Source organism: Epinephelus fuscoguttatus, linkage group LG23 (genome assembly GCF_011397635.1).
Source record: "Epinephelus fuscoguttatus linkage group LG23, E.fuscoguttatus.final_Chr_v1".
Lineage (NCBI taxonomy): Eukaryota > Metazoa > Chordata > Actinopteri > Perciformes > Serranidae > Epinephelus > Epinephelus fuscoguttatus.
Window position 1 is genome coordinate 2,855,544 of NC_064774.1, and position 17,605 is coordinate 2,873,148.

General features: G+C 43.5%; 2 protein-coding genes across 2 annotated transcripts; one reads left to right on the forward strand and one right to left on the reverse strand.

Annotated features, from left to right (window-relative positions):
* Positions 1-68: 68 nt before the first annotated feature.
* Positions 69-11,732, reverse strand: LOC125883948 (lamin-B1-like). The gene is made up of 21 exons (XM_049568611.1): positions 11,714-11,732; positions 10,842-10,944; positions 10,215-10,556; positions 9,703-9,990; positions 9,466-9,594; positions 9,113-9,183; positions 8,826-8,909; positions 7,939-8,013; positions 7,635-7,670; positions 7,267-7,380; positions 6,357-6,509; positions 6,020-6,118; positions 5,267-5,350; positions 4,805-4,870; positions 4,605-4,715; positions 4,251-4,358; positions 2,594-2,713; positions 2,171-2,326; positions 1,797-1,904; positions 1,419-1,538; positions 69-785 (listed from the first exon to the last, which is right to left on the reverse strand). Exons 2-21 carry the CDS (start codon positions 10,936-10,938, stop codon positions 741-743), a joined length of 2,406 nt encoding a protein of 801 aa, XP_049424568.1. The 5' UTR covers positions 10,939-10,944; positions 11,714-11,732; the 3' UTR covers positions 69-740.
* A 3,074-nt stretch (positions 11,733-14,806) lies between these two features.
* On the forward strand, positions 14,807-17,593 carry LOC125883967 (carcinoembryonic antigen-related cell adhesion molecule 20-like). Its single transcript, XM_049568654.1, has 6 exons — positions 14,807-14,840; positions 14,944-14,988; positions 15,257-15,520; positions 15,692-15,934; positions 16,538-16,783; positions 16,912-17,593. The coding sequence occupies exons 1-6, from the start codon at positions 14,810-14,812 to the stop codon at positions 17,064-17,066; spliced, it is 984 nt and encodes a 327-aa protein (XP_049424611.1). The 5' UTR covers positions 14,807-14,809; the 3' UTR covers positions 17,067-17,593.
* Positions 17,594-17,605: the final 12 nt, after the last annotated feature.

Sequence of the window (17,605 nt, forward strand, 5' to 3'; positions counted from 1 at the left end):
TAAGCAAATATTCTTTAAATGTTCATCAGTATCATGACTTTGAAATAAAAATAAATAAAATACAAAATCAAACATGATTTTTTTTGGCTTTTATCTGTTGATGACAACAAGATGATATAGGCTGAATTGGTTAGGCTGAGGCAAGAGGAGTGAAGTTCATGGTAGGAATGTCAGGGTAAGCCAATCAGAGGCAGAGTAATGCAGGCTGATCCTTCGCCATCCTAGGATTCACAAATTCTCACGGAGGGGACCTGCACGATTGAGCAGCAGCCAGAACAGCTCCCACAGACCAGACCTGCAAGACCCACCCCTCTCCAACGCTGATTTGGAGCTGTTTGTGGTCTTTGTATTCATACTTGAAAGTGAATGAATCAACAAGAAATTTTCTAGCTGAAAGTGTGTATCAGTCTTCTTGTGGTCTGTTTTTTCCGTATATATCCACCCTAAACTTTCACAGACACCTTTAGTTCATGCATCACCATTTTTTACATGAGTATCATCTTTGGCTCTGAGCCAAGAATAAAACAAGAGAAGTGGTAGCATGTGAAGTAAACAACTTATTCAAAGAAGACACCTTTAACCCATGTCCACATCAGGAACTGAGTTGTGTTACTGTGAGACTTAAGCAGCTCTACAACGTAAAGAATGTCAGTCTTCTCCAGAGCAGCATTTTCCCACTACATGATGTCTTCAGGGAGATAAACGCTGGAAGATGACCTGGTGTTTTCAAGTTTTCTGGATTACCCATCAGAGATATTTGGTGTTTTCAATTTTGTGGCCATTTCCTGTAAATGATAGGAAATGAAACAGCTGTTATTGTTGTGCTGTTCCTGAAAGAGAAGAAAAACTGTAAAACAGCTGAGCTAATATTTGCAATTTATGGCCAAATGTATGTGGACGACAGAACAAAGTTGATGGACAAAGGAACATTATTTATTATTCTGCTCTGACAGCCTTAATTCTTCTGGTCTCAGTCTTTTGACGAGGACCTGTTGAACCTGCTGCAGGGATTTGCTCCCATTCAGACACAAAAGCATTCCTGAGGTCGGCAGCTAATGTTGGTGACAAGTCCTGGCTCACAGCCAGCATTGGAGATCCTCAGGGGTCAGACCTGGGACCCTAATCAGACCAGATTTAAATTATGCTACCAGGGCTATTGGAGTCGTTTTTACTGCTGCAGGTCTTTGATTTATCAGTCAGCATCTCTTCTATCAAAGTGGACTGGAATGATATGTGTGTACTTATCATCAGCTCTGATCACATCTTAATAAAAATAATCATCTTCCATCTGTTTCCCAGTCAGCTATAGAATGTTTAAAGTGGAATATTTTATTGTGGGCAGACGTGTGTGTCCACATACTTTTGGCCATATAGTGTACAGTATATCTTCATGTGTGTGATGTGAGGTGATGTCAGACCTCTCCAGTGTTGTTGTAGACGGTGACCAGCAGTTGTTCTCCAGTGCCCCAGGACTTCTGGTTCTGCCACAGCAGGTCAGTGGGAGGATCGTTTCTGGCAGGATGATCTGAAGACCAGATCTGAAAAGAAGCAGTGTCACAGGGTTTCAGGTTGGACTATGTTTGGATCACTGCAGTGCTAAAACACATCATAAAATAAAAATATAATGGACCTTGTCTTTTCTTATTTCAGTCACATTTGGTGATGTTTGAATCTGAGTTTAAGTCACAGTTGTTTTCATAAAAGATTCGGTGAAGAGTTGAATAAATAAGAAAGGACATTAAGAAACAAAGAGAAAAAATAAACAAACGCAATAATAATGCAATTAAAAAACTCACTGTGACAGTGTTTCCAGCCACGAGTATGAATGAGGAAGAAAATTTGTACACGATGGGTTTTCTGTAGTTGACCTGTATATGCAATTCCCAGTCCTTCAATTCTTGGGCCTGCCAAAGGGACAGAGAGATATTTATTTAATGTTCTATATGGGTCATTTCCACAAAACATCTACGTGTAACATACAGTAGTTTGTACAGTATGTGACTCAGCATGTTAGAAGTGCTGTGCTTGAGTCCTGGCAGCATCACTGTCTGGGTTTGAATGACCCATTGGAGTATTCCTGTGTACACTGGGTTATTGTGTAGCTACAGAGCTTACTGTACATGCGAATATAGAACTCACACAGTGTCTAGCTGCACACAGATAACATTACCTTATCGGACGTGTTGCTGAGACGAACATATTCGCCCTTCAGTTCGACCTCATCCACAGTGATGGGTCCCGTTGCTGAATCCTGACTAGTCATGCAGATAATCTTCTCCTGGTACGTCTGAGAGCTCCCAAGCTCCAACATTTTGCTTGCCTCCACCTGAGAAAGAGAAAACAACCTGGCAATAGAAGTCAAGAAGCCACAGGCTGATGCATTGAATCTCACAGAAGTTGGAAGAACACAATCTACAGTGTTGTTTGCTGTGGCATTAAGATTTCCCTCCAACTGAACAAAGAGGCCTTGACCAACCCCAGAAAAACAGGCCTAGATCAAACATACACTAACGTATGTGGACAGGTGTGTGGCCACATACTTTTGGTCATAACGTGTATTTGTCAACATATGTGATGTAAGGTGATGTCAGACCTCTCCAGTGTTGCTGTAGATGGTGACAAGCAGTTGTTCTCCAGTGCCCCAGGGTTTCTGGCTCGACCACACCAGGTCAGTAGACTTCTCAAACCAGACACCATGGCCATGAGCCCAGATCTGAAAAACGTCACAAATTTACCATACAAGTAAACATTTACCACCATTTCACTCAGTGTTATCACTCCAATAAATGGCTGTTATTAGTGCTTAACAGTATCATAGATAAGGGTTAGAAGGGTCTCGCTACTCCCACTAGTATGTTCAGAATGTCGTTATCACAATTCCGTTAGCATTAGGAGCAGCGTCGTATGGTTTCATTTTCACTTTCATTTGGTTTAGGTGCCAAGACTATGAGGTTAATTAAAAAAAAACAGCACGGGTTGGCTTAATACAAAAATGTTACATGGTGTATAAGTAACGAATGACGTACTCCACATGATACACGTCACAAACTTAAAATAACACGACTCGACTCTCCTGGGAGAACGTCTTGTGTTTGACCCATCCACCTCCTAATGTGGACTCTCTCACTCTTTATACTAACATTAGGTTGGCTGACCTCTCCCTATACCACATAACAATGAAAAGTTCAGTCAGGAACATTTCAGTCAAAGAAAACTTAATTTCTATTTGCAATATTCTATTTGGCGGTATGGCTCTGTAATGGAGCCGCTCTGCCCTTCCTTGTGCCTACATGGAAAGCCTAAGGCAGGGAGAGCAGTAGCAAAGACCCCTGTGAACAGAACAGAGCAGCATCAATGACAAACAGCAATGACATTGATAAGTCAGTGTCACAGGGATGCCCCGTGACCTCTAATGGTAAAAGAGAAACACACACGATGCTTGTCCACCTTCAGGCACTTTCACACACCATCTAGCCGGCAGGTGTCTGGGGTTGGTAATTAGCACGATTAAGGTTGAAATGTGGTAGTTGTAGGTGTGTCGTTGTTTTAGGTGCTTCAGTGTCACAGGCACATTTACATGAAGTCAGGAAGAAAAGTCTGACGATACTGTTTTAAATCTTTTTATTTGACCAATTCTTTTGTGTTTCTCACCTCTCCTCTAGACTGCACTTGGCCAACCTCTGGTTTGGACTCAGGAACTGCCAAACCAGTCCCCGCCCATTTGAATTCCTTTTATAGTCAAGTTCCTGGGGGAATGTGCAAAGTGTAGTATGGATGAGGGGGAGTTATGTGAGATATTTGTGCAAGTGTTGATTTTGAGCAGTTTAAGAACATTTTTACTCTTTTGAAGTGTGTAGCAATGTTTTTTCACTGTTAACTTATAAAAGTAATCTGAAGAGTATGAATTAATCACTGCTGATTTTTGATTGATTTACTAATTGTATTTCCCATGTGTAGGAGGAGCTACTGTCTATATATGCAGGAGTTGGAAGCTTCTCTCGAGTCTCTGTGTTAGCATTTGAACTGGTTGCATTTGCTAAAGAAACCACAAGTCAAAATGTCTGTCAGATGAATTTGAGTATGATTGGCTCATTGCAGTGCCAGCACACACCACAGAAAAATAAAGAAGTTGTTTTTCGTATTTCACTCAATGTCATGACAGCTCTCCTCATGCAGGGTTAGGTGGAAAACTGAATAAAAACAAAGAACAAAAAGAAACAAAAAACATCAACAACAAAGTTATGACTCACAGTGACAGTGTTTCCAGCCTTCAGTATGAACGAGGGCTTAAAATGGTATTCCATGGGTTTTCTGTTGTTGACTCGTATATGTAATTCCCAGTCTCCCATTGGTTGGTCCTGCAGGAGGGAAACATGAGTGGGAGTGAAAGAATGAGACCCAGAGACACCAATTAAATGAATATTTTACATGTCTTAAAAAACATCCTGCATGAAGGAAATTGGACAGGAGAGGGAGCATACATACAGGAGTGTAACATACAGTAGTTTGTACAGTGTGTGACCAGAAGTCTTTGTGGTTCTGTTGGGCCATGGCAGCATCACCTTCTTGGTTTAAAAGGCCCATTAGAAGACTCACTCAGTTACCTTTTCAGACTTGTTGCTGAGACGAACATGTTTGCCGTGCACGTCGACCTCATCCACAGTAATGTGACTCTTGGCTGAGTCCTGATTGGCTGGGCTGGTCAGATTGTGATCCTGGGACAACACAACAACAAAATGACCTTATGTGTTTCTGTGTGTACATATTTGTGATGATGGTCGTGCCCAGGGCACTGTGTCCTTACCCGATTATTGTTCTCTGGCAGATCTTCATTGTTGTCTCCTGCAGTAGAATGTTGGATGTTCTCCAACTTAAAGACAGAAATTAATTTTAACCCAAATGTCCTTTGATCTGATGACATGTCTCCGTAGTCTGCAACTAAAAATACATTTTTTGTGCTGTAAAACTTGTTAAAACACAATGGATTTTTTTATCTGCTCTGTATCTGTAAATGGTTTTCACAGGTCATTGTATGCAGTGTCAAATATCCCAGATCTGAAACGATTCATTCATTTGTCAGAACCGCTAATCCTGGTACAGGGTCTTGGGTGTGCTGGAGCCTATTACAGCTGTCATTGGGTGTGAGGCAGGGTACACCCTGGACAGGTCGCCAGAACCACCAACCCCAGACCACCCCAACAACCCACCCACCCAAGAATTTTCCATGTATATCTACATCGAGATTAATCTTTATGTTGATCTCCACCTTTTGGTTCAGGGTCTGCTGGTTGTTCTCCATCCTCTGATTCTCATTTTGGAGCTGCTGGACTTCAGCTTGATTGTCTTCAGTCTGGGGAGACAGAAGATGACAGACATGTTTTATTATTGGGACATATTTCATTGAGTAAACTACAACATAGCGAGAGTGACGCAAGAGTGAGAGTTAGTTTTGGGTCTTGGTATAAAACAGGACTCTGTTCTGGCCTCAGTTTGGACTTCAAATTGACTGGATTTTGGATGCTACTGGGCTTCAACCAATAATCATTCTAACCGCTTATCCTCTTGAGGGTCACGGGGTAGAGGCAGGGTTCACCCTGGACAGGTCGCCAGACTATTGCAGGGCTGACATGTAGAGACAGACAACCATTCACATTCACACCTACGGACAATTTAGTCACCAGTCAACCTACCCCCAACCTGCATGTCTTTGGACTGTGGGAGGAAGCCGGAGTACCTGGAGAGGGCAAGGGCTCCCGCACCCAGGCTCAAACCAGGACTAATAATATTATTATAATATTAACAGGTAATATTGCTATTTTCATGGTGGCACAATGACAAGTGCAAGCAACACTATAAATGTTTGGTATTTTCCTGACCTTGAAATTCACTTTGCCCTTCAGCAGTGAAGTGGAGGTATTTGGGGTATACACACCTATCAGCCATAAATTCACTGGAACACATAGGAGACTAAACCCACCTCCTCCTTTGTAACTTACCATCTTCCTTATCGTACACCCACCTCATCAACTACACCACTGTCCTTCGAGGTCTGAGCTTCCTTCTCAGCTTCCTCCTCGCTCTGCTGCTGGAGATGTTGCTTATGTTTCAGCTTCTTTAACTGAGAGAGAGATGACCAGAGACAAGATGCAAGTCAGGATTTTGTTAAGGCATGTGAGTTAAGACACAGCAAAAAATACACAACAGAAATGAATACACATCAAAAAGTAGAAAAATTCATTGGAAAATACAAAGAAACCTTTGAAGTCTGACTCTCCGTTTAAAAAGCTCAACATTGACTACATTATCAATTTAAACATGCTCTTCCATTGATCATAAAAGATTATCATTTTCCTGACCTTTAAACTCAGTTTGCCTGACAGTGTGGTGTTTTGCTGTTCAGCATGGAGCACATGGTGCATCTGGACCTCATCCTCTTTGATCTTCAGCTCCTCTTCCAGGGTCTTCACTCTATTCTCAGCCTCCTCCCTCCTCTGCTGCTCCTCCTGGAGCTGCTCCGACAGAGGAGAGAGACCAACAGACAAACGATGAAAGACAAATATTTTTGATAGGGCAAAATGTTACATTGATGGGATCATACAAAAACACTTCTTTAAAAAAATATTTATTTCTATCCCTATTGTACTAATAAACTGTCAAAAAGCAACATCCTGTATTTGGTGCCATGTATTTAGACAGCAACATGATTATTATTTCATTTTCATTTGTCATGCTTCTGATTGGATCACAGTGATCTATGTGTGAACCCAAAATCAGTGCATTCATCATCTGCTTTTCCTCCTCTTTTTATTCCATTTTCATTTATTATTTTATTATATTATCATTTCCCTATACTTGCCAGGTTAAGTTTAAGTTTATGTTTATTTACTTTATTAATCCCCCTGAGGGGAAATTCAATGTTTTCACTCTTGCTTGTCAATTACACACAGGTCCGAAAGACACACACATGCACAAACAGGACCTAGTCCACGCTCCATATTTTGGTCCGGATGGGGACTCGAGCAGGCGACCCTCCGGTTCCCAACCCAAGTCCCTATGGACTGAGCTACTGCCGCCCATTATTCAAACATTAACTGTGTATTTTATTGTTGTGTTATGTATAAAGCACTTAACAGCTAAACATTAAACAAATAAACTTTGTTATTACTTCTCTTTTTGTAATGACTATTTAAAATATAAATGAACTAACTAAAGTGGGGAATACTTAAACAAACAAGCAGATAAAGATTGAGCATACAAATTATGAACCTCTTTAATCTTGTCATTCAGTTTCTGTTTCAGGTCCTGGACTTGTTTCTCAGCTTGCTCTCTCCTCTGCTGCTCGTTCTCGAGTGTCTGCTTGGTGGTTATCGTCAAGTTAAACTGAGATGAGAAATATGAAAACAACACAATAAGAGACATGTTTCTGGAAGTCATATGAGTGAAGACAACACAGAGTGACATAAAACCACTAGGACCATGTTCAAAATGTAAGTTATAAATCAGCAGTTTTCTTATTTGACACTTAAGTATAAAACAAAAAAAGAAAATAGGTAAAGAGGCATCTTGATACTCAAAATAATGGTTATATTGAAGTAATGGAATTACTTTGCTATGTTGATACCTTAAATACTTACCCAAGACACAGACTGAGCAGCTTTGTTTTCCTCCAACTGGTGTGAAGGAGAAAGAGGTAAAGAGAGACATGTTCTGTTATGAAACCATGACACTACATATACAACACACTGAGACATAAATCAGAATCAAACTTGAGAACTGGATCCCATTGTCTTGTAGCAAATACTTTTAGAGGTCCAAATTGATTTCTAAGAGCTTCACACATATCCCTCAAGAACACTATATTAGGAAACAGCTGCCTTTGGAAACATGGAAGAAAAGGATGTTTAAGATACGGTGAGAGATTCATTTAAAGTGTCGAACCTCCCTGGTCTTGGTCTCCAGCTCCTCCTTCAGGCTCTGCAGTTGTTGCTGGACTTCAGCTAGTTTACTTTCATACTGGGAGGAGAAAGAGAATCATGAATATTTAGTATAGTGTATTTATACTCCAAGAAAAGTAAAGTAAAGTGATGAACAGGAATTAATCAGCATTATCTTCTGGTCACATTTTTAAATGCGCTGTTTGTTTTTAGTTTGGTTGTGATGTGCAAAAGGACATAATATATTTATGCTGTGTCTCAAATCACATACTTCCATTAGTACACTTCTATGTAGTATATTGTGTGCACTGTGTACTCATTGGTGTAGTGTGCGAAGTTCGACAGGGTAGTGTTGTCTCAAACCAAACATGACTGTTGTGCACTCACCGGAAATGACGACTGCAAATGAACTAGTTAGCAAACTAGCATTAGCATTTGTGTTATCGTTCGCGGTACCAAATCATTACAGACTGCTAAATGAACCCAACAAACATACTGCTGGCTTATACCTGACAACAGTATAGTGGTGCTTAGTGCAAAAAACACATATATTTGTACAATGCAGCGACGTTCACGGTCGCGCAGTCCTCGACCGCCATTTCCTGTGTGAAAAGTGGTCCCTCTCCTTCCCGCTACGTAGCCAAGATGGCGACCACTGAGGGCGAGAAGTGTCCATAGTTCCAAACTCAACTTTTTGACTGCAGTACGTGATTTGAGACACAGCAATAGGCTCAGTCTGGACTTGGTCGGGTCCTTTTGGATCTCGTCTTGGAATTACTTTGTCTTTGTCTTTGTCTTTAAAATACTTTAAGTTTGATGGTGTCTACAGTATAGATGACATAAAGAACGTGACATCAAACTGAAATCAGTGTGTTAAATATAAAGATGAACCTCAGTCTTCTTGGTCTCCAGCTCCTCTTTCAGGGTCTGAACTTCCCTCTCTGCCTCCTCCCTCCTCTGCTGCTCCTCGTGAAGCTGCTCAGAGAGATGAGAGACGAACAGAGACATGATGTGGGATGTGATTTTTGATGTCTACAGCACTTGAATGTAACTGCAATTGATCCTGATTTTTTAATGTCATTTGTTTTCTTTCCTTCTTGGTCAGTACAAACTTTACTTTTGCTGCTCTTGTTTTTCCTCCTCCTTTACTGAAAGTAATGTTCTTTATCTTTACTTACGTGTTTGCTCTCTTCCTTCCCTTTTCCCTTTAAAGCCTCTATTTCTTCCTCACTGTGGCCTCTCTTGGTCTCTGTGTAAAAACAACAAAGGCAGGAAACTTAAATCACAAGACACTTTCTTATTTCTTATTTACTTCCATTTTGGGGAAACACAGTGTAGAATCATTTGAGTCTCAAATGATGTATCAAATAGGTAATAAAAATAAAACACCTGACAGTTTGACTTATTGGAAATAAATGTGCATATACCACAGCATTTCTTTTTCATTCCATGATCCAAAATGCTGGTATTTTAATAACTACACTTTTAATATCACTTGACAGTCATGAAGCACTGCTAGTTTGTGACTTACTGATTATGTTTTGTCTCCATTTCCACACCACAAAGAGAAGTAACACAATAATCAGGACACACACAGCTAAACCAACAGCCAAGCCAGTTGTGACAGAAGAGTGAGTGGACTGGACCTGAAAGAAATCATCTGAAACAAAAACAAGAACACAGAATAATGTGTCATTTATTAAAAAAGCACCTCTGCTATGTGAACAAATACAGTTATTGCATTATACAGTTTATAATTCATGTTAACCTGGAACCTGGATGTGTGTCTCTGTGGTCTGGTTGATGTTCCTCTGTTGGACTCTACAGGTGAAGCTGTTGCTGTGTCTCTTCTCCACAGTCACTCTGCTGCTGACAGTATAGAGGTCATCAGGACCTCTGACTGTCTCTGTAGGTCCAGCAGAGAGGAGCTTTCCCTCACCGTCCAGCCACAACACCTCAGGCTCTGGATGCCAGCCTGCAGACTCACACTGTAACACCACTCCCCCCTTGTCTCTGTCGATCCCTGCTAAACTGATGACAGGTGAGGACGCAGCACCTGATGATGAGCAAAAAGCACAATGTACAATGCAATTATTGGAAGTGACAGCTTGCGCATAGTGCATTAAGATATTAGCAAAATTAGTTTAGCCTCTTGAAAGGTGTCTATCTAATGCATATACTCCTTCCTGACTTTTAGTATTTCAGATATGTTCATCTTTTTTCTGGAGGTGGAGACACTGAGCTAAACATGCACCATGAACACATACATTATGAACTTACCAACAACTAGATGAACAACAGTGTGCCTGGCCAGTGCTGGAATAAAACATCTGTATGTTCCGTGATCAGAGAGTTTGACTTTGGACAGTCTCAGTGAAATGTTTCCAAACTTCAGCTCATCGACGAACAGTGATGTTCTTCCCTCAAAGGACTTGTGTTTTTTACCCACAAGTTCCTGTTGAGAACGCCACACGTAGACAAATCTGGGGTTCAGGTCAGGTCTCGTCCACTCCAACGTCAAGCCAGTAACATCTTCCGCAGGCTCCAGACGACATGGCAAAATGATGTCATCCCCAAGTGTTGCTACTATTGGCTGAGAGGAGCCAATCAGCTGAGACTGACCTGGAAGACAAATGTGTGTTTTAATGTTCACAGAGGAAGTGCATTTGCTCAACTCTGTGAGGCCTCACCCACTCCTATAAGACACAGCATTAGTAACACAGAATATTGTCTTCACACAGCAGTGACGTCTGTATGAAAACATAACTGGGACTCTTTCTTGTCAGCACTTTAGCCTTCATTGATTGAAGGCAGACAGGAAACATGCAGTTCTGGTGGTCAGCCCATAGCTTTGACTTATCAGTGACATAATAGTGACCTATGAGGATGTATCTGTGTGTGAGTTACCTCTACAGGAGTGTGTTAGGAGGAGATGGAAAACCAGAACACTGAGGGGTCTGAGATGAGATTTAAGGGCCCTTTTGTCTGCGTGGAAGAGCATCATGGAGTGCTGAAGATGAACAGCAAACAGTGACGATGGTGTTAAGCTTCAGGGAAAAGGCTTTTCAGTGGTTCTTAATGCAAAAACTTTTACTTTATTTTTAAATTATGCTATTAATCTGAAAAATATTCTATTATTATCATTATATATATATATTTTAACCATGCCATCATGTCTGTATATGTCGTGTTCTTGTACAGGAGGCTCCAACAAATAAAACAATCTCTACTGCCATCTGCTGTGCTCTTCTTGTAAGTTACACATATTATATTCACATATTATATTTTATTATATTATATCCTCTGTTTGGTTCCCACAAACTCAACACCTGTGAGAACACATTCACTTTTCCTTAATTCTCTGTGGTGACAACTCTTTAACAAACATTGACAGAGTCATGACATCGTACTTTCACTTCTGTTACTCTTGTGTGAGCCTGTCTGCGCTTCGTTCAGTAAAACACATTTCATTGTTGTAGCTTAAGACTTTTAAACATCCCATAGTGAATTAAAAGGTGTTTTGAAGCTTGAAGCTTGTTTAATCTTTTAGTTACACTTCAGCCTTTTCTATGTTACAAAGTCCAGGGTGTTCGGTACATTCATCACAGTACAGACTCTCTGTCACAGTTAGGTGTTAAAACAAACAGGTGTCTTGATTAGAAAAGACTGCTTTGATTGAAAGTTGTGGTTGACAGAGATCATAACTCAGCATGAAGACACTTTTTGCACTGAAAGTTTCTAATTTTTTTTAGATTAAATGTGAGACAAAGACCACATACCTGCTGAATGTTGTGTGTCTCAGTCAACTCACCTGACTGCGTGGCCAAAGTCCTTAAATCACTGATAAGCTCCTGACCTTTACTTACTTTGTTTTATCAGCAGCTCAGGGAGTTATGAAGGGATAAATGTAAGTGTAAATGTGTCTCACTGTTGCAACATTCATCAGCAACAAACTCAACATAAAGGCCATATTAAAGGACATGGCCACTTTAGAATGAAAATACAGACAGTACTTACTGACCCTCATGCCGACCAGTGTAGTTTTTTAATCCACAAAACTCATTCGGGGTATCAGAGGATAGCGGCTAGCTGGATTTTTCCATACACTTGAATTGCACGGAACCCACTTTTGAAAATGTAATAAAAATGTAATGAAAGTTCCCTGAGGCTGCCACATGCAAAACTGACTTGAAACGACGTAATTTACTCCACTTTTATAGCATCATTTCTCACCGTGGTCAGTTAGCCTGCAACTCGTGAGACTCTAGAACAAGAACGTCTCTGAACGAGTTGCCAAAAAAACACAACACAGCACTCCTGCAGGGCAGGCTAACTGACCACGGTGAGAAACAGTGGAAACCAAAGTCATCAACCCACTGAGGGCTGGATTCAAAAACACACTGAAAATCAAAACACAAAAAATTTACTCACAGGCTGATTCAACATGTGTGAATTTTTTTATCACATCAACTCATCATGTGACTCAGTAGTGTGTACTACGGCCCCCACCTGCCAGTAGACAATCCCAAAAATGGCATATTCCTGATGAGTCGGCAGACGGTGTCCTGGGGGATCTCCTTCCAGACCTGGATCAGGGCGTCAGTGAGCTCCTGGACAGTCTGTGGTGGTACTTGGTGGCGTCTGATGCACCGATACATAACATCCCATAGGCAGTGATGGCCAAATGAAGCCTCATGAACCACTTTCTTTATTTTCTGACCCCACCAGGTGGCGCTCCTGGTTTAAAGATAAAGGCTGAAGGACTGGCAGTGAAATGTGCTTTCAAACCAGAGGCCTCTGCACCAGGAGGAATCCAGGACCATCTTCACCAGGAGGAACCCAGGGCCTGGCTATCTGGGTTCCTCCTGGTGTAGATGGTCCTGGATTCCTCCTGGTGCAGTGGGCCCTGGGTTCCTCCTGGTGCAGAGGGCCCTGGGTTCCTCCTGGTGCAGTGGGCCCTGGGTTGCTCCGGGTGCAGTGGGCCCTGGGTTCCTCCTGGTGCAGAGGGCCCTGGGTTCCTCCTGGTGCAGAGGGCCCTGGGTTCCTCCTGGTGCAGTTGGCCCTGGGTTGCTCCTGGTGCAGTGGGCCCTGGGTTCCTCCTGGTGCAGAGGGCCCTGGGTTCCTCCTGGTGCAGTTGGCCCTGGGTTGCTCCTGGTGCAGTGGGCCCTGGGTTGCTCCTGGTGCAGTGGGCCCTGGGTTCCTCCTGGTGCAGAGGGCCCTGGGTTCCTCCTGGTGCAGCTGTCCCTGGGTTGCTCCTGGTGCAGAGGGCCCTGGGTTCCTCCTGATGCAGAGGGCCCTGGGTTCCTCCTGGTGCAGTGGGCCCTGGGTTCCTCCTGGTGCAGCTGGCCCTGGGTTGCTCCTGGTGCAGAGGGCCCTGGGTTCCTCCTGATGCAGAGGGCCCTGGGTTCCTCCTGGTGCAGAGGGCCCTGGGTTCCTCCTGGTGCAGTGGGCCCTGGGTTGCTCCTGGTGCAGCTGTCCCTGGGTTCCTCCTGGTGCAGTGGGCCCTGGGTTCCTCCTGGTGCAGTGGGCCCTGGGTTCCTCCTGGTGCAGAGGGCCCTGGGTTCCTCCTGGTGCAGTGGGCCCTGGGTTCCTCCTGGTGCAGTTGGCCCTGGGTTCCTCCTGGTGCAGTGGGCCCTGGGTTGCTCCTGGTGCAGAGGGCCCTGGGTTGCTCCTGGTGCAGAGGGCCCTGGGTTGCTCCTGGTGCAGAGGGCCCTGGGTTGCTCCTGGTGCAGAGGGCCCTGGGTTGCTCCTGGTGCAGTGGGCCCTGGGTTGCTCCTGGTGCAGTTGGCCCTGGGTTCCTCCTGGTGCAGTGGGCCCTGGGTTCCTCCTGGTGCAGCGGGCCCTGGGTTCCTCCTGGTGCAGAGGGCCCTGGGTTCCTCCTGGTGCAGTGGGCCCTGGGTTCCTCCTGGTGCAGTTGGCCCTGGGTTCCTCCTGGTGCAGTGGGCCCTGGGTTCCTCCTGGTGCAGTGGGCCCTGGGTTGCTCCTGGTGCAGAGGGCCCTGGGTTCCTCCTGGTGCAGAGGGCCCTGGGTTCCTTCTGGTGCAGCTGTCCCTGGGTTCCTCCTGGTGCAGTGGGCCCTGGGTTGCTCCTGGTGCAGTGGGCCCTGGGTTCCTCCTGGTGCAGTGGGCCCTGGGTTGCTCCTGGTGCAGAGGGCCCTGGGTTCCTTCTGGTGCAGTGGGCCCTGGGTTGCTCCTGGTGCAGAGGGCCCTGGGTTCCTTCTGGTGCAGTGGGCCCTGGGTTCCTCCTGGTGCAGTGGGCCCTGGGTTGCTCCTGGTGCAGAGGGCCCTGGGTTCCTTCTGGTGCAGCTGTCCCTGGGTTCCTCCTGGTGCAGTGGGCCCTGGGTTGCTCCTGGTGCAGTGGGCCCTGGGTTCCTCCTGGTGCAGAGGGCCCTGGGTTCCTCCTGGTGGAGCAGGCCCTGGATTTGTCGTTCCTGCTACAACAGCAGAATAATAATACTTATCTAAAAACACGACTTTGGGGCATGTTTTTCCAAGTATTGCGTCATTCTACCTGGTCACCATGATTTCTATACTTGAATCTTCCTTCAACATTTAATTCAGATGATAATCACTGAGATCTATGACCAGCTGTTGTTGACTCAATTTAGAACAGTGATTAATGTTCACAACCAGCAGCTACAGTTTTAAACAGTTTTACATTTCAACCAGCTATGTACCTGAGCCAACCGGAGTGGCAGATGGTCGACCCTCTTGTACTTAAAACTCAAGACTGACAAACTGTATGTCGAACCAATGTGACTCTGGCTCCACTTTTTGCATCAACATCCGGATCAAACTGAACAGGAAGAGGAAGTTGTCGCCTACGTACTTGAGCTGTATTTCAGTCTGGTGCTCAGTCAGTCCGCAGCAAGACACCATGGAGGTCACAGCTCTCTGCTTCACACTGTGTGAGTACTGAGTCTCAGCTTTTCTTATTTCTTTACTAAGTTTTCCATCCTGTATATCGAACATCTATGTCTGATATTTAACTTAGCTCCTTTCTTTATCCAGTGATGCTTGAATTCACTCTGCTCAACAGTTACACTCAGAAAAGTGGTGAGTGACAAAAACAAAATTCTAAAAACTCCTGAGCATTTTGTTCATCATCTTTCCATTTAAAGAACCAAGGTTGAATACTGACCTCTTATTGTGTTCAGTTTAACATGAATGCACACTTTGCCAGTGAACACCAGAATGTATCTTGCAAAAAGCCCAAATTTAATCTGTCACAGTAATTTTGGCAATTCTGTTTTAACATAAACATCATATTTATCCAGTTCTGAATGTTTCTTTAGCGACACCATAATTTCTGTCTTGGTTTCAGATGCAGCTTTTCTTCGTATCACTCCAGACAGACTGCAACACTTTAAATCTGACGCTGTCACCTTTGACTGTGAGGGCTTTGATGGCTCGACTAAACTGAGAGTGATCAGGAATAATGTCGAATCTGAACCAGTATGTGATAAGAGGACGCCATCAGGATCCTCCTGCACCATTCAAAGAGCCTATCAAGAAGACAGCGGAGAATACTGGTGTGAGGCTGAAGGAGGAGAGAGAAGCAACAGTGTCAACATCTCTGTCATCACTGGTAAGTTTTTGTGAGAAGTATTTGCTTCATATCCATAACATTATTTTCTGAAAAAAAAAAGAAAACATGTTGAACCCAGAGGAGAGATTGATATCACCAAGTCGCACGAAGTCAGCAAATATAGTATTTCATCACATTCAGAAACTAACTTATAAAACTTTTGTTCTTCAGCTGGTTCAGTGATCCTGGAGAGTCCCGCTCTTCCTGTGATGGAGGGAGACAATGTGACTCTGACCTGCAGAGACAAGACGACTTCTAACCTTAGAGCTGGTTTCTACAAAGATGGCGTCCTCATCAGGAGCAGCTCTACAGGAGAGATGACCATTAACAATGTCTCCAAGTCTGATGAAGGATTCTATAGGTGTGTCGTCCCTGGAGCTGGAGAGTCACCAGAGAGCTGGATGGCTGTCGGAGGTGAGACATGACACTGTTTAAAATTAAAGTAGCTAAAATTAGGATATTTTTCTGCAGTGCTATTTATTGGTTATATTATATGATCTACTGATGGTTCTTTAAAGAGCAGAACACAAACCCAACAGATTTTTTAATTTGTGCCAGAGGAAAGCTAAATCATGGCGTCACTGACAGCCTGCTACATATTAACGTACTGTTACTGTCTGTCTGTTAATACTGTCCTGGTGTTCCAGAGGATATACGCTCTTTTGTTGAAGCACTTCCCCTCCTCTAAATACCTGTTTTGACTGTTCTAATGGTGGCTCTGCTGCTGCTGCTGCTGCTGCTAGGACTATGTTGAGACTATGGTGTATGCTAATAGCAGCAACTGTCAGACTTTCTCACACACAAGAAGAGGTTAAAACCACAGAGGCACTGATGCAGGAACTATTTTTAAGAGGCCAGTTTTCAGTTTATGATGGTTTTGTGTTTAGATTTAGACTCTCAGACACAAACGTGAGCAAATGTACGTATGTAAAAGAGGTGTGCAGGAAGCTCTGTAAAAACAGCAATGGCTTGCATATATTGATAACTTAAAGTTAAAGGCAAACCTTTGTTGTTCAGCTGGTTCAGTGATCCTGGAGAGTCCTGTCCTCCCTGTGGAAGAAGGCAACAACGTGACTCTGACCTGCAGGAAGAAGATGTCTTCTTCCCACCTCTCAGCTGGTTTCTACAAAGATGGCGTCCTCATCAGGAGCAGCTCTACAGGAGAGATGACCATCCACAGTGTTTCCAAGTGTGATCAAGGACTCTACAAGTGTCACATCTCTGGAGCTGGAGAGTCACCAGAGAGCTGGATGGCTGTCAGAGGTGAGACATGACACTGTTTAAAATGTGTCAGTGTTCAACTTGTGCTCCAGCAGCTCTCAGAGACAACCTGTTACATACTGTTAATACTGTCATGATGTTACAGCAGATATGTTCTCTTGTCTCTGCAGCTCATCACAGAGAGACTTGTCCCTGTTCAGACCTCTTCATACATGTCGTCCTCGTCTTAAGGACGGTGTTCACCATAGTGATGGTGCCTCTGCTGCTGCTGCTGGTGGGACTGCTGCACTGTGGCAAACTCACAGTTACAGTTGCACAAACATAAGCAGAGAAGCTCCCATCATGCTTTGTGATCACTGAGATTGTTTAACATTGTATTTCCATCTGTTTTTACCTCCTCTGTTTAAGAAGTCATGTTCAGCTGTGAGGTGTCAAACTCCTCTTCATCACATGTTGACACTTGCAGCAGCTGTGAGACTTTCTCACACAGAACAAGGTTCAAAACCACAGACAGCCTTTTGAAGAGCTGAAAGGTTTCTCAGCATGTGTAGTTCTGTGTTTTATTTTAGACTCGACAGCTGCTGGTGATGATTTCAGCTTCTTAGACACAAACCACACGAGTAGATATAATGTATCTGTAGAGGACGCGGTCAGGAGGCTATCTATCTATCTATCTATCTATCTATCTATCTATCTATCTATCTATCTATCTATCTATCTATCTATCTAATGCAGTGTAAAGTTGTACCTCACTGACAAAAAAACAAAATATGTTTGGATGTTGATATCTGTGAATATTGTTATGATGTACATCAGTATGAGGACTCTTGGAAATAAAATATCAAACATGTACTTTTGGCTTTT